The sequence below is a fragment of the Aegilops tauschii genome, chromosome 5 (assembly GCF_002575655.3).
Source record: "Aegilops tauschii subsp. strangulata cultivar AL8/78 chromosome 5, Aet v6.0, whole genome shotgun sequence".
In the NCBI taxonomy this organism is placed as follows: domain Eukaryota; kingdom Viridiplantae; phylum Streptophyta; class Magnoliopsida; order Poales; family Poaceae; genus Aegilops; species Aegilops tauschii.
In genome coordinates, this window is record NC_053039.3 from 49,977,893 (window position 1) to 49,995,145 (window position 17,253).

At 49.2% G+C, this 17,253-nt stretch overlaps 1 protein-coding gene across 1 annotated transcript; it reads right to left on the minus strand.

The window, feature by feature from the left end:
• Positions 1 to 13,029: 13,029 nt before the first annotated feature.
• LOC109765864 (BTB/POZ and MATH domain-containing protein 2-like) lies at positions 13,030 to 16,924 on the minus strand. The gene is made up of 3 exons (XM_020324632.2): positions 16,590 to 16,924; positions 15,339 to 16,040; positions 13,030 to 13,774 (listed from the first exon to the last, which is right to left on the minus strand). The coding sequence occupies exons 1-3, from the start codon at positions 16,922 to 16,924 to the stop codon at positions 13,447 to 13,449; spliced, it is 1,365 nt and encodes a 454-aa protein (XP_020180221.1). The 3' UTR covers positions 13,030 to 13,446.
• Between the last annotated feature and the right edge of the window lie 329 nt (positions 16,925 to 17,253).

Below are 17,253 nucleotides of genomic sequence, written 5' to 3' on the forward strand. Positions count from 1 at the left end.
GATCTTGTGCCCTAAGTAGCTGATTTCTTGTTGCGCAAACGCGCATTTGGAAAGCTTGACTCTTAAGTCGTGCTCTTGCAGGCGCTGGAGCACTTGTCTCAGCAATACCAAATGTTCCGACATGGTTTTGGTATGCACTAGGATATCATCCATGAATACGAGCACCCCGTGCCTTAGGAGTGGATGCATCAAAATGTTCATCGCTCCCTGGAATGTCGGCGGGCCTCCTGTTACCCCGTATGGCAAGACCCGAAACTGGAAATGTCCCTGGTGTGTCGTAAATGCTGTCTTCATCTCATCTTCCTCCAGCAACCCGATCTGGTGGTATCCTGCTCGAAGGTCCAGTTTGGAGAACCAAGCCGAGCCGGCAAGTTCATCTAGAAGCTCCTCGATAATGGGCAGGGGGTAGGCACGCTTGAGGGTGATTGCGTTCAAGTGTCGAAAGTCCACGCAGAACCTCCAAGTCTGATCTTTCTTCTTGACTAACAGCACTGGCGACGAGAAGGGGCTGACACTTGCCACAATTAGTCCTGCCTTCAGCATCTCTTGGACTTGCGCTTCAATCTCCGTTTTCTTTTCTGGAGTGTAGCGGTACGCTCGGATGTTCACTGGCTTGGCTCCCGGAATCAAGGGAATGGCGTGATCCCACGGCTTGTGTTGTGGCAATCCAGTTGGTTCTGCAAATACTTGAGAGAACTCTTCTATTAACTCCATTATTGGAGCCGGTGCCTGCTCCTGACTGTCCCCCGTCGTAGCTTGCTCGACTGTGCGCAGGAGGATGATGTGTGCAATTTCCTCTCCTTCTTCCATAGCACTCAGTTGCTCGGCTGACACTTGAGCTACCTTGGTTGTTGTAGGGACTACCCCCCGCAACTCTATCAATTTGTTGTTGTGCCAGAACTGCAAGATTTTCTGCTTCCAGTCCACCCACATAGGCCCACATTGCTAGAGCCAATCCATGCCGACCACCATATCGTAACATCCCAGTTGCAGAACCCTCATGTCAGTCTTGAACTCAAACCCTTGTGTCTGCCAAGTACAGGCTGGTATCATGGCTGAACAAGAGAGTAGACCTCCATTGGCAATTTTTACAGAGATCTGGGTCATCGGTTGCACCTTATCAGACAGACGACTCGCCACTTCCTCGCTGATGAAACTGTGTGAACTACCAGAATCAACCAGAATAAGTATTTCCTTGCAAGCAATCCTGCCCAATAGCCTGACAGTGTGTGGTGTTGTCTGCCCTATAGTTGCGACTTTGGAAATAGACATGAGAACCTCTTCCTCCTCTGCAGCTTCTGGATCAGCAGGATCCGGATAGTCTGCTTGCAATAAGTCAAGCAGCTCTTCGACGATGTGTAGCTGAACTGTTGGGGCACATTGATGGCCTTGCCCCCAACGCTCACCGCACTTGAAGCACAAACCGCGAGCACGCCTGTAGTTTTGTAGTGCTGCTACCCGGTCGTCTCCATGAACGCCGCGTTCCTATGCGTGTGCCGCGTCGATGCCGCGGCGATCTTCTGCAGCCGCAGGTGGCCCAGGAAGAGGGGGTCGCACCAGCGGGGCCCCGAGCGCCAGCAAGGGCCGGACGGGACGTGGCTGCTGTACCTCTTGCCGTCTGAACTCACGGCGAGGGAGAGCTTCCACCAATTCTTCCTGCAAAGATGCCAAGGAAAATGCGGAGTCCAAGTCCTTGGGTTGATGTAACAGAACACCTACTCTAATCTCTTGCTTGAGCCCTTCAAGGAATTGCGTGGTAAAGAAGACATGATCAAATGCAGGATTGTGTGCTAGAAGTTGATGCATATGTTCCTCGAACTGCAGCATGTATGCATGCACTGTGGTCGTCTGTTTCAGAGTGCGAAACTGACGAAGATGAACCTGATACTGTTCCCGACCGAATTTCCCACACAGTGTTGTACACAACTCTCCCCAAGTCATGGTCGTTCCCCTCGACTCATGCAACTGCAACCATCTAGCAGCGTTCCCAGAGAAATGCAAGGTAGCTACCCGAACCCATAATTCAGGTGGAACACTATAGACATCAAAATATTTCTCACATCGGGTTTTCCAAAACCGTGGGTTATCCCCATCGAAGGACGGGAAATCCAGTTTTGGAAGTGACCAGCTAGACTGGGTAGCATGCGGTGTACGGGGCTCAAAATCCTTGACCAGTTCGGGCGGGCTCAGAGCAAGAGAATGGGAAAGGGGATCGGGATCGGTCAGAGACGTACTCTTGACCGGAGGGGGCAACTGGGTGGTGACCGGTGATGTCGCCCGCGCCGTGTCCATCTGGCCCGTGGTTCGTCTCGTGCACCACCGCGTCGCCGGCACAGCCCAGATCTGACTCCGGGGGCGCTGCCAGGACAGGATGAAGCGCGATGCGCCCGACCTGGGCGCGTAACTCATCCACTTGCTGCTGGATGTGAGTCACCGCAGGCCGCCACAACTCCAGGGAGGTCTGGATCGCCTCCAATCGCGCCTCCGTTGCCGTCCGACTGGCGTTGACGGACTGGATTAGCGCCGCCAACTGCTCCTCCATCGCCGCCGTCTTGAGAGCTTGCTTGGTGCTGTAGCGCGGTTTCGGATACACCGTCTTCAGGACGACCGACCTCTGATACCAGATTGTAACGTGCCTGATCGGCAGAGGAGATCGAGAAGGAGGGGATCGGAGTTGGTAGGAGGAAGAAAGGGGAAAGTGGAAGGAGATAACTTGGAGAGAGGGCAGCTCTGCTCCGATTCGTTTCAGCCAAGTAATACACGATACCCACACCAGCCACACGCGGCTGTACTTAAGCACGCCAACCCAACCACCACACGCACACCTACTCGACTGCACTTGGGTCTTCATCAGCCCCCGCCTCTGCCAGGTGGGCCTCCTTGGATCTCATGCTCTCGGGGCCACCGTCAGTCGTGACAGCCACGTCCATTTTCACTGGACCATCCAAGTTGTTCAGGTTGGCGAGCGCCACAGGATTATCAGCCGGGAGCTCGTTTTTTAGAACCTCGTTTTTCCTTTGCTTGTTAAGTTTGGAAAAACTGATCTCTGACTGAAATCTTTGAGTGCTCCCTGTCGACCGTGGGTAAGTGAAACTAATTAAATTAATTTCTTCAGCTGTCTTATTTAGGTCATCTTTGAGTGCGCCGTGTCCATGGACTGTGGCTAAGTGAATTTCCTTGATTCTATAAATGTACTGTTAGATTGAAATGCTGTTCATGTCTTATTTTTGTTTTTATGCTCTGGGGTTTCTAGATGGAATGGAAGAATGTGGTTTTGGGAGCGTTTTGCAGAGAGATTCAGTGCTGGTGAAACTTGAGTTATAAGTTGGGTATGCAATTACAGACATTTTCCGTTGCTTCACAGCTGACTAAGACGATTAGTTTGCCAATTTCTTTGATAAATTAGGATGATATTGATCCTGTTGTTTAGGCATCATGCTTTTGGAAAATGTTGCATCATGCTTGCTGCTGCCTTTTGTTAGGCCATCAGCTTTCACAATCTTGGGGGTTTTCTGAAATAGGCCATCAGCTTTCAGAAGTCTTTCATCAATTTAAACCCCACTTTTACAAACTAAGAAGAGGATTTCAGAAAGAAAAGATATACAATGACTTTGCACTAGTTGGTATACAACCTTTTTTACCAACATAGATACCTAGTTCTATTCGCTCATATGGTACAAAACTTAAATATTTTCTTAACCAAAAACCAAGGGAAGCTAGACGTAGCCTGTCAGCCCCAGCATTTCAACTTTCCAAAACAACTTCCAATGACAAAAAAAAAACTAAAAATCCGAGATGGAGTAGATCTTGGACCCAACAGACTGCATTGCATTGGCTCTCCCTAGTTGCAGCACTCACGAAGGAAATATACTTCAACAAACAAGCATTTTTCAAAAGTATACTACAATCAGGTCAAAAAAAATACATGTTCATTACTAGGGGAAAAAAATTAGATGTCTACATAGGGTAGCTAGATGATTCACTTATCTGTAGGATGCACAGAATGACAAGGTATATTTCTCACGAGGCAGTAAGAACAAGTTCCTCTACGTCGTCACGGTCAACAAATGAAACCACTACCAAAATGTAAGCAAACAGCAGTAAAAAGCTGTCTGGAACACATACACAAACAACTATACAGAAAAACAGTGTAAGACTTGTCTATTCATGTGGCCGGAGACGGCTTCCACTGGATTACTACTGGTTCTGTAACTGCGTCACTGGAGCTGGAAACATCTTTGACAGAGTCTTGATTATTTCTTCCACATGAAGCATCATCTGCACCAGTATTCTCTTCAACGAAAGCTCCCGCAGCCACTCCTTGAAATCCTCCACATTCTTCACCTTCGGCTTACCCGCATCCCTCTCAGTAATGATGAAGATCAAGGAAATGGCAGAGTGGATGCCCTGAGAGGTCACCATTCCACCCTCATCTTCCTCCATGACGATATTAACCAATTCCACAGCCTTTTCACACATCATGTCCAGCGCCTCTGGAGATTTCGGCAGACGGTCGAGCAGGAGCAGGAACTCATCAGTGGCCATGAAGCATTCCAGCAGCTTATCAGGCACGCCATTAACAGCAGCTGATAACTTGGCTTCCTCATCAGCTCAGAGTGCAAGGATTGACCAGTAACACGGCAGGTATTTTTCTGTGCAGCAGACCACTGTTGGCATGATTGGTCAACAGTCTGCAATCAAGCAAAGCAAAACGCGGTTACTGGGTCAATCTAAATCACGGGAGAGTTCCACAGGATAATGTTAGGAACCAACTACTATTCACTCAATCACCATGGTTTAGCTACAATTCGAGGATTACAGGAGGAGGAAGCAGATGAAAGGAGGAGACAGGGGAGGAAGAACACGAGCTACAGAGAGGGAGATCGCCAGCCAAGCCGCGCCAGGCCAAAGCCTTCCGTCCAAGCCGCCTCTTCTGTGGGCACCCGTGTGCCTTTTGTAGTTGGAGGCCTATGACCGGGTTGAGTGGACTTATCTGAAGGCAATTATGGACAAGTTGGGTTTTGCACCAACTTGGATAAGCATGATCATGGGTATGGTAAGCTCAGTTAACTTCTCAGTTATGTTTAATGGTAACAGATTGGAGAGTTTTAAACCTACCCGTGGGATCCGTCAGGGGGACCCTATTTCTCCTTACCTGTTTTTGTTGGCAGCGGAGGGCCTTTCGTGCCTCTTAAAAAATAACCAGTCATGGCACCTCAGTGGCATTCAAGTGGCCCAAACAGCCCCGTCTGTTAGCCATTTGCTCTTCGCAGATAACAGCCTGCTGTTCTTCAAAGCTCATGGCGATGGAGTGAATGAGTTGTCCTCTTGTTTGGATAGATATTGCAGTGCCTCTGGACAGAGAATAAACTTGTCGAAGTCTTCTATCTTCTTCAGCAAGGGATGTCCAGTCACTTTGAGGGATGAAATAAAACATATTCTGGAGGTTCCTAATGAGTCAATATCAGATAAATATTTGGGATTGCCTAGTGATGTAGGCACGTCCAAAAATGGAGCTTTTAAATACCTCAAGGACAGAGTATGGAGTAAGGTGAAAGGATGGATGGAGAAGCTATTGTCGGCGGGTGTAAAAGAGGTCCTCATCAAGTCTGTTGCCCAAGCTGTGCCGGTGTACTCAATGTCATGCTTCAAACTTCCTACGGGCCTATGTCTTCATATCACTTATCCGACAGTTTTGGTGGGGAAGTAAGGCGGGGAAACGCAAGGTGTGTTGGGTAGCTTGGGATATCATGACTCAACCTAAACACTTGGGAGGTCTTGGTTTCAGAGACATTGAGCTTTTTAATCTTGCCTTGCTAGCCCGTCAAGCATGGAGGATATTAATGGACCCAAACTCCCTTAGTGCAAGAATTTTAAAAGCTAAGTATTTCCCTCAAACTGATTTTTTACAAGCTGAAGTTGGAAGCGCTCCATCCCAAGTGTGGAGGGCAATTGTGGAAGGGAAAGACGTTCTTGCCCAAGGACTAATCAGAAGGATAGGCAATGGAGCTACTACACATATATGGCGAGACAACTGGCTGCCACGTGAACGGAACATGAGGCCCATCACAAGTTTACAACAGAACCCACCGCAGCTCGTGCATGAGCTTATTTCGCATGCTACAGGAGACTGGAACAGAGAATTGATCCATCAGACTTTTATTAAGTTCGATGCGGACGCTATACTATCAATTCCCATTTGCAACCGACCAGTTAATGATTTCTGGGCTTGGAGCAACGACAGCAAGGGAGTTTTCTCCGTTAGGTCCGCTTACAGGATGCTGGTTTCGACCAAATTAAGTCGCGAGGCTTGGCTGGAAGGAAGGGGGGAGGCCTCTAACACTGATGGAGAGCAGAAAGCATGGTGCAGTTTGTGGAAGACTCAAGTCCCCTCCAAACTAAAAATATTTTTATGACGACTAGCCCAGCAGTCTATCCCGTCGGCGGACGTACTACAGCACAGGAACATGGCAACCTCCAAATCATGTGTACTATGCGGCGTGGAGGATTCCTGGAAACATGCTTTAATGGAGTGTACATTGGCTAGATGTGTTTGGGCAATGGAGGCCGCTGATCTCTTAGATGCAGTAAGCTCAGCCACCGAACCAGACGCTAAACGGTGGATCTTCACTGTTATGGAAGCTCTTCCGCATGAAGTTTTTGTTCGAGGTCTCGTTATTCTATGGGCCATTTGGCATGCCAGACGAAAGGCAATACACGAGCACGACTTTCAGAGCCCAGCTAGCACTCATGCCTTCATTAACAGGTTCATTGCAGAAATAACTTCATGCAAACCAGCGTCAGGTTCACAGGGGAGCCGTGTTGCACAGGCGACTGCACCCCGATGGGAGGCTCCGCCCGCGGGCTTTGCAAAACTGAAAGTCGACGGAGCCGTGTCTAATGCGGGCAACCGTGGTGCAGTGGGAGTTGTGTGCAGGAATAGCGTTGGAGGTTACCTGGGAGCTTCTGCCAGAGTCTTCCCAGGAATCAGCGATCCAACAATGCTTGAGGCCATTGCATGCCGGGAAGCTTTGGCCTTAGCGGCTGACCTCGGACAGGAACTTTTGATCATTGGATCAGATTGCAAGGAGGTGGTAATGAACATCAGAGATGGCGAGATCAATATGATGGTTCCAGAGGTGCAGCACTGTTCCTTCATCTTCGAAGGAAGAACCTCGAATATCGAGGCACATAGCCTCGCTAGACATGCGCTTAGTCTTCCGGTAGGTCGCCACCTGTGGCTCCTAGACCGGCCTAATATCAATTGTATTCCTCAGATTTTGAGTTGATGAATAAAGCGTGTGTTCAGCCTCAAAAAAAAAAAGTTTCGGCTTGCCCTCAAGCCTGACTCCATGTTGAACCACCGGGATCCCAAGGAACTTGCATTCCAAACTGAACCCAATCAAGGACCTTCTCATCTGGATCCCAAGCCAGTTGTAGGTCTTGTAACATGAGCACATCAGGAACCAGAATTAGACACAAAGCACCTTGTTGACCAATTGTAGGCCACTGACTCAATCTTGTGACAATATAGTCGTCGCCATGACCAACAGGAACTTGGTCGACAAAGACATGGAGGTGGTAGTCTTGGTCGGAACAGACTTGGTCAACGTATAATGCACCGTCGAAGTAGTGGCTACAACAATATATCAGCACAACAAAAATCCACCATCCTCGCACCAACTGAACGATCCCCATGAAGTTTGGCTTGATCCCAAGCCGTCGACGAGTAAGACCACCAGGGTCCCAGGGCAAGTGCAGCAGAGAAATGGTACGGACAACTGAGCTTCTGATCTCAATCTTCAAGCAATAGATCACAGGAGAGCGCTCTTCGATCTGTTCTTTGTAACCATGGGATCTTCCATTGCATCAGTGCATGACCTCGTTGATTCAGTTCCGGAGCAGAGAAGTCAACCATTATTTTCATAAGAAAGTTGTCAGGATCACATGCCAGAATCGGAACAGTGCAACCCCTTGCAGCAAACATGAACATTATTAGTTGCTTCCACTTGCACAGATCACCTCCAGTCCTTAAATTTGTACAGGTAAGAATCACCCACTGCACCTTACACATGGAACTAGTAATGCAGCAACTCAACAAACCAATGACCCAAGGAAATTGGTCACTTCCGTGAAGTTCAATAGCTGCATATAATGAAGTACTTCCACCACTACAGTATAGCACCACTGAAGATAAAGTAGTCAGCTGAATTTTTCTTCCCAGGAGAAGCATTTTCAAGAAGCCCATGGCTTCAGCCTCACTAGTGCCACCTTCCTATAGGTTAGCCCAAGGAAACAAATGTTGGGCTAAACCTGTAGCATTCACTTGCAAGAAACTTCCAGAAACATAAAACACATGCCAAGGAGAAGCCTAAAAAATTTCAGCAGTTGGCTGCACATATTGATTATATGACAACCATTTCTCAATTCCTTCGAGAATTTGCATCTTATGCTCACCAAAATATGCATCAGTAGGTCTGAATCGTGTAAAGGACAAGTACCGAGCAGTAACATCACCAATACAATAGCAGATCTCCTGGCCCATTTTCGTGAGCCATAATTCCCTCAATTTCATATCAGCATGTTCATATACATCCCAGTCTAGTATCCAAGCAATTCTCCAATGGTTGATTTTAAAGGCACACTGAATAAGTTGTCCAGCAAAAAGGGATTTAACCCAAACTTGAATATAACGATCATGCAGTAGCTCTGCTCCAGAATAGTTCAAAACACATGAGAATTTATACCTCGTCAACATTCCAGGTTTTGCACCTAGTACAGAATAACTCCAAGAGCTCATAACTTCTGAGAATATGTCCAGAAGAATTTTGGTTGCAGAACCACTTGGAAGCCCTTCCACTCGTTCAACTTGCGAAACATCTCTAGTTGATTGTAATCTTGTGCAACAGAATGGTCCTGGTAAGAATAGCATGAAGAATAATTTTTTTGATTGACCGAGCAACTTACACCAGTGAATGATATGTCCACTCCCTCCAATATCTGAATAGGCACAAATAGTGTCCATTAGAACCCATGCAAAACATTCAGAATCATAGAGTGTAGCTTGCTCAAACAGGGCCTCTTTGCAACTGGGGTACTCCTTATTTAATTTTCCAAGGTATTGCAAACTGGTAATTCCTTCTCCTATCATCCACAGGAGCACCACTATACTGTGATGATTGTCAAATGTAACTCGCATCACTGTAGGAATCAACAAAATTTTATCCCAGCAAGGCCAAGTCACTCCCTCTGATACTAGTAAATAGATCTGTTTCCATTTCAATGACCAGGATGTCAATTCAACAGAGCACCATCTCGCAGCATGATCAACTTCTACTGCAGTACAAGAATACTTATCCTGCTCAGATCGCGGACAACAATAAGAACCTTGTCCCCCATGGTTAGATGTTTCCCAAAAATAGCAAACTATATAAGCTTGGGGAATGGTAATCTGTAGGAGAATATCTTGCAAGCCAAACTGTCCTCTCCATCCACACTTCAGCACTGCCACACTCGGAAAAAATCGCCATAATAAAATTGGGTGCAGATCCACTTAAAGGCATTTGCAATAGTGAACTGGAAGATATCTGTAGCAACCATCTAGCAGTGTAAATAAGAATGGTACTGCTCTCACCAACTGATAGATGCACGGGTATACCAGCTGAAGCAATCGTCAGTAGGCTCCCAAATTCTTCCATCAGCACCATTAGCTGCGGCGTAATTGATGATGTGGTAGCTAGACATGATTCGAGAAGATCATTTTGAAAGAACCACCCGTGTAAAATATTGCGGTCACCACTCGAGGATCTGTTGTCGCTAATACATGCCGGATCACTGAAAAAGGAAGGCCATGGCAGAGGTCGGAGTACCTGTACCTTTTGCTCAATAACTGAAGCTACGTCCTCGCTGAAGTCGAAGCAATCAGTTGAACACTTAGTGATTGCAAAGTTATCCAGATCAAAGACATGGAACAGCCAACGCAGTGGCATTGGCGAGGCTTCATGTGGCATTGTGAAGGATGTAGGTGCACTCCAGGGAACTAGGCACAATGCCATTGGGTCGTCTCTGTCAGTATTATGATAGAGGCCACATACAGGTGCAGCAAGCTCAGGAGCGATGTCGCCGACGATCATGGATGAAGGTAGTGTCGTGGACGAAGTGAGCGCCGACTCCTCGGGCGTGTCGCAGCTTGGGCACCCTGTCGAACAGGTGGTGGGCGTCGGAGCGGCGGCGTTGGTGTCAACTTCGAGCACCTTGTCACTCACACTAGCTCCAGGACGGCGTTGTTGGTGGCCGCGGACGGAGTTGGTGTTGTAGGCGCGGTGAGCTCGGACAGAGTCGCGCTGATGGCGCCCATGGACGCCTCGAGTTGGAGGTCGTCGGTGGATGTAGCGGGCGCCCCATCATGGCGCTCAACCGCGGTCGACGCTGCAGCCCACTCCGCGTAGGGAGTGTCGTCGTAGAAGTACGAGGGCGCCATCCCGTCGTCATCCGGCATGGTGATGGTGGTGTAGACCAGCGGGACGAGGTCGACGGCAAGGATGCAGCAGCCATCGCAGATAGCATGGCCATCCAGGGCATCTCGAGCTCGAGCCGCCGTCCATCGAGACGGGAACTCGACGTACGCCTCCACGGCTCCAGGCCATACATCCTGTTAACCACCCGCTCGTACGCGCAGATCACATATCCATCACCGGAGCGATGGAACAACTGGCGAATCGACTCGATGGTGACCACCTGGCGAATTTGTGGCTTGGCATTTTGTCGAACAGTTTGTAGGCAGTGGTGGAGAAAAATTTTGATTGGAAATTTGAGGCTAGGATCTATGGCTCTGAATACCAAGTGTTAGGAACCAACTACTAGTTTCACTCAATCACCATGGTTTAGCTACAATTCAAGGATTACAGGAGGAGGAAGCAGATGAAAGGAGGAGACAGGGAAGGAAGAACACTGAGCTACAGCTACAGAGAGGGAGATCGCCAGCCAAGCCGCGCCAGGCCGAAGCCTTCCGTCCAAGCCGCCTCTTCCGTGGGCACCCGTGTGCCTTTTCTAGTTGGAGGACATCCATCTTCTTGGCCAGATCGAGGTGAACAGGGCCGGCCCATAGCAAGGTCGCTCACAGATAATCACCAAAGCGAAAAACACTTTGAATAACAGTTCAATCAGTTCTTTCAAGCAAACCGTCTTGGATGTGTACAGAAATGGGCTGAGACTACTGAGTAGAAAGGTCCTAGCAAACCGTCTTGGATGTGTACAGAAACCGTCTTGGATGTGTACAGCAGAGATATTGCTTATGCCAGGTAGGCTATGTCTGCCACCTCCATAGACCATCTTCATTATATTTCTCTGCATATATCACGCAAGATCGTCACATTTTACACATACATGAGCAGAGTATTCACACCACAATCAGGAATAGACACAGTCAAAATCATAAGTCAAAATGTTTGAAAAGAGAATCTACGATGAGCTAAGCAAAAGGAGAACACCCTTCTCGCTTGCTTGATTACGTCGTTGGCTTCTCGGGGTCTCTTTTATAGACCACCGATCAGCGTCCATCCACCTCCCAATCCATTCCCGCATCGCCACTCACTGCATGCCTTGTCGTCGCAGCTCTCTCCTCTGTGTATTCCTCTCCCCGTCGCCGTGATATAGGAAAGGCGACGATTAGGAATGGGAGGAGCTGCTCTGTTAGGAAAAATAAGTTTGGACAAAGGCAAAATAGTCGTTCCTCGTCGAAGGGCTGTTTGGTTTGCACAATCCTACAAACCTCAGAAATAATGAGAATGTAGTGCCATACTGAATTTTAGGGGATTTAAAAACATATGAATGATTTTCCCCCCTATAATACTATAGGTGCATGGTATAGTTGTCACAGAAACAGAGGTACGGAAATTTCCTCTGAAATTGTGCATTCAAAGTCAACCATAGGAAAAATTCCTATATTTTAATCCCAAAATTCAAACAATCTATACATCTTACTAGAAGACACAGTTGTGCCACTGATAGATCCTGATAACCTCCTAGCCAGCACTACAAGCATATTGAATTCTGAACCAAGAAGTTTGCAATGTGTAAAAGGAAACAATCGAAACAAATTGTAGAGTTTGAAAAAGCATGAAGAGTTTCAACGGTGTGGCAGGCACCTCGAGCAATCTTTAAATCATTCAAAAAAAAACATGAAGGATTTCATTTCAAGGAACATACTATCACTGCATCAGATTTTGCTATGCAAATTGCATAGAAGATAAAAAAAAGGCAAATAGTGGGCCAATAGATTCATATATACATATACTTACATCGGACAAGCCAGCAATACAATGGAGGCCTACATTTTATAGAACTAACTCGTTTCTTCCTAAAGCTCTCTGGATAATTTTAGCGCATGCGGAGAAACTGTGTCAACAGCAAAACTTTCCCAATTTGCATTGAATCACCGACAATGTAATGGCACACATGGTTACCTTAGAATAGTATTCCTCTGTCAACTAATATAAGACGTTTTAGATCACGAGGGAGTACACTTTTAGGCCAACATCCTACCCCAGAAAAACAACTGAGACATGCAACCGTGATTTGCCCCAGAAGGTTGCATCACTGACATTAGCATATTGCACTGCCAGTTTCAAGGGAACGAAAGTTGCTGCTTCGATCTGATTCACACTATGTATTCAATTCAGGAAAAGATTCACTCAATATATTCAATTTAGAAAAAGATTCACTCAACATTTCTCTTCACATAATACCCTCTATGATCAAAATTTATGAACACGAAGCAATTGCATATAAGAATTTACCTGTACAGATTTCACATACAGTGCCGTTCAGAGTGGAACGGAAATTTGATGTTAATTCCATCTTTGTTGGGTCAGCCAACCATGTCAAGAAACCATTTGTAATTGTCTCTAATTAAAATATAGCAGCTAGTGTTCACATATAAGTATTTCATACAGGTAAAACAGATTATCTCAAAAGTGATACCCAAGAAAACTTTTATCATTCTTCACATAAGCCAGATTATAACAAAGGTGATAGCCAAGAACTCAAAGTTTTATCATTCTTCACATCAGCCAGATTATTTCAAAGCCAATAACTTAAAGTCTATCACTCTCCACATAAGCCAGCAATTAAAGTAATAACATAAAAAGGCACCTAGTGAGTTACCACAGATTCATACATACTTATATCAGACGGGATAACCAATACATTGGAGACAAACATTTTATAGAACCAACTGCTTCCTGCAAACGATCTCCGAAAACTGAAAGACATAGCAACCTCAGCTCAGGTCGCTATGTATCAAAAGTAACTAGATAGAAACTAACCCAGGCTGGGCATGCTAAATTTAGCAAGACTTAATTGCCTTCTCTGACCCAACATAAGGCATTCGTCTCCAAAGATCTTTCAAAACTGAAGGATAGCAGTAGCTCATACGAGTTTGGCGTACTAAGTTTTGCGGGACCTGACTATTCTCTCAAACACATCTACAATGAGAACAGGACAAGATCTTTTGAGGTGTGCATAGCCTTGGCTTGCGATCACATCATCCATTCTATTCGAAGAGAGCATAAATTCAATGCAAGCATCTTTGAGGTTGCTGCAATGGTACTGGTCAGCTAGAGCTAATATTGTCGCCACAGTCTCAACATCAAGACTCTTGCATAGCATCCCTTCACATATCCTCTTCATCCTTTCCATTGCATACTTATCTGCAGCCACGAGCAAGTGCTTGACCATTTCTCTTTTGTCATCATCCTCAAGATCGTCCATGGAACACTACAGGAATCAGCTATTTTGCCGTCTGCCATGGCGGACGGCAAAGACATGAACGGCGGACGGCAAAAGGCTCCGGCAAAGTAGGCTACGGTAAACACCTTCTTTGCCGTCTGCTTTTTGCACCGGACGGCAAAGAGGCCTTTGCCGTCAGTGGCGGACGGCAAAGAAAATGGATGGCAAATAGTGGGTGTTAGCCACGGTAGGTGCTAACGGAGGCTTTGCCGTCCGCCAAACTAATGTTTTGCCGTCTGCCGACTAATAACAGACAGCAAAAATGTCCATCTACACATTTATTACAATCAGAGACATCAAAGGATTTTGTTTATTAAAATATAGTGAACCAGCAGCCCAAGTGCACCACAGTATCCATCTACGCTTTGTTCCAACAATCGACGACGAATGAACAAATTTCACAATACCAAATTAGTCTATTTACACAGAATAGATTTGCATCTGCTCCATCTACACAAAATTACTCTATTTACATGAACACCACATTATCCATCTACACAAAGTCAGCACAAAAACCACAGTATCCACCGCCACCATGGACGCCCGAGGACCTACCGCTGCTCCTTGAGGCAGAATATGGTGCGGCGTCGAGGGAGGGTGACGGCGCCGGGGCCGATAGAGGCCTGGGGGGATGGGGACGACAGAGGCCTGGGGGGGCCGGGGCCGAGGCCTGCGGGGGCGATAGGCGACGGGGCGCGGAGGCCGCCGGTGGCGACAGGCGACGGGGCGCGGAGGTCACCCGGGCGAAAGGCGACGGGGCGAGGAGGCCGACGGGGGTGAGAGGCGACGGGGCGCAGAGGAATCAGCCGGGGGCGACAGGGCCGGGCCATGGCCGGCGGGCGCGATGGCGGCCAGCGAGGCCGGGGCCGGGCCATGGCCGGCGCCCGCGATGGCGGCCAGCGAGGCCGGGGACTGCCGGCGAGGTGGTGGCGAGCGCTTGCGGGGGAAGTGGATCGAGAGCAGGGAGAGAGATGAGAGAGAGATGTGGTGGGGTGGGGTGAGGTGGGGATAAGGGACAGAGAGAGAGAGACGTGGTAGGGTGAGGTGGGACGTGGTGGGTGCGTGCGTGGGTGTGCATCGTGGGTGCGTGCGTGGGTGTGCGTCCGATGGGGTGTGGGTGGGGATGCCATGTCATCGATCCGCATGATCGATCCAGGTGTTGTGCTTCTTCTTTGCCGTCCGCCCCGGCTTTGCCGTCTGCTATTTGATCTTTGCCGTCCGCTAGCAGACGGCAAAGGTTGGACATTGCCGTCCGCTAGCAGACGGCAAAAAAGTTAACCTCTTTGCCGTCCGCTGGCAGACGGCAAAGAAGTTGACCTAGCCACGCCGTGCCCCATGGGGCCCACTAGGCTCTTTGCCGTCTGCCTTTTCCCTCTTTGTCGTCAGCCAGCAGACGGCAAAGAGCCAGCTGATGGCAAACAGTCTCTTTGCCATCTGCCAGCTCTTTGCCGTCCGCTATCCCAAGGCAGACGGCAAAGAGCCTCTTTGCCATCAGCTAGCAGACGGCAAAGAGCTGGCAGATGGCAAAGTAGCAGATTCCAGTAGTGGAAGGCATCGAATCAGTATAGATGAAGTGAAGAAATGCCTTGAAAACAGCAGGCTGCATGTCATCAATAATTATGTCCTGTACACCTTTGTCCGCCATCGGACCATAGAACTCCGCGTTGAAGACCGCCGATCGCATCGCAAGCAAATTTTTATGAGCGGAAAAGACCTCCCCTTGAACCTTGAAAGTCACGTCTGCTCCTATCTTCCCCTCTAGCAAGGTTGCAAGATTATCCAAAAGGTCAGAGGGTGGCACATGGATATCGAGTGTTTCCTTGATAACACTGAGTTCGCACTCAATCACGAGACAATCGTTCCGCACGTACACCGACTCTACTTCAGCGGTCGTCTTCATGAACTTCCCTACGCCCCAAGCTGGAAATTCATGGTCGAAAGCTCGTGGCGCTTTGCTGGAGTGCACCACAATCGACCGCCCACTAACCCGATTCACAAGCATCCACTTGTGGAGCGCCCTCGCCTCGGCGTTCTTGGTCAAGAGCTCGAGGAAGACAGATACGTAACCTTCGTTCGCCTCGTCGTAGCCGTCGGGGTAGTAGCCGATGCACCATTCGTAGCCGCCGATGGAGAATACCGGAGAATGGAGACATTCGCCTCTACCGAGGCCCTTGACACGGCTGTAGCCAGCGATCTCGACCGCGACCGTCGCCCGCGCCGTGTGCGTCTCTGATGTGCACCTCGACGGGGGTCAGCGCGGGTTGGAAATCTCGATTAAGGCCGGCGGCGATGCGAGAGATGGTGGTGCCGCCGAGGGTGAGCTGGGGAGCAGTGGCGCGACGGAACACGAGCCGACAGGCGCGGCGGCGGCGGCCAGATGGGGGAACAAGGTTCAGGACGAGGGTTTGGACGAGGGGGGACAAGGTTTCAGGACGAGGGTTTGGTGTTTTTTTTTTAATTCTCAATAGGAAAAACTCGGTCGTTTTTTCTTTTCAAGTTTATGTAAAGGAAACTACTACTAGTAATGTGCAGTGTTATAACCAAGCCACTATTTCTAATCGGAAATCGTTTATTTTCATCCGGCTGATAACAGCAACGCGTAAGTCGCCTCGTCCTAGCGACGTGTGTCCCGCGTGGCGTGGACCTGGCAACCTTATCCTCTCCGCGTGCCCCTCGGCTTCCTCATCTCCTACCTCTGCAGAAGCAAATCCCCATCTCTTTCTCCGGACGCAGGATAAGCAAGCCGCCATCGGCCATTGGCCCGTCGTCGCGGCAGCCACCGCTGCATGAGCCAACCCAACCTGCTGCTGCAGGCACCACCAGCTGCCACCACCGCTCCACCTGCTTCTTCTCTTTTTTCTAGGCGCGACCAGTCCAACCACAGCAGAGCTGCGACCCCACGATCTCGCCGTCGACCAGTGACGCTGCAACGCGAATCGGCGGGGAGCTGCAGTACAGCAAGCGACATGTGACCCATGGAGCCGGAGCCGTCGGCGCTGCCTTGGACCACGCCGGGCTGCAATGGAGCTTCGCCGGAGCCGTCGGCGCTGCAGTGGAGCTCCGGCAGGGCTGCAATGGAGCTCGACCGGAGTTGCAATGGAGCTTCGCCGGAGCCGTCGGCGCTGCCTTGGACCATGCCGGGCTGCAATGGAGCTCCGCCGGAGTTGCAATGGAGCTCCGCCGGAGTTGCAATGGAGCTTCGCCGGAGCCGTCGGCGCTACCTTGGACCACGCGCGGGCTGCAATGGAGTTCCGCCGGAGTTGCAATGGAGTTTCGCCGGAGCCGTCCGCGCTGCGGTGGAGCTCAGGCAGGGTTGCAATGGAGCTTCGCCGGAGCCGTCAGAGCTGCGTTGGAGCTCCGCCGGGGCTGCATTGGAGCTTGGCCGGAGTTGCAATGGAGCTTCGCCGGCGCGTCGGTGCTGCGTCAGAGCTCCGCTGGGGCCGCAATGGAGCTCGCCGGAAGCCA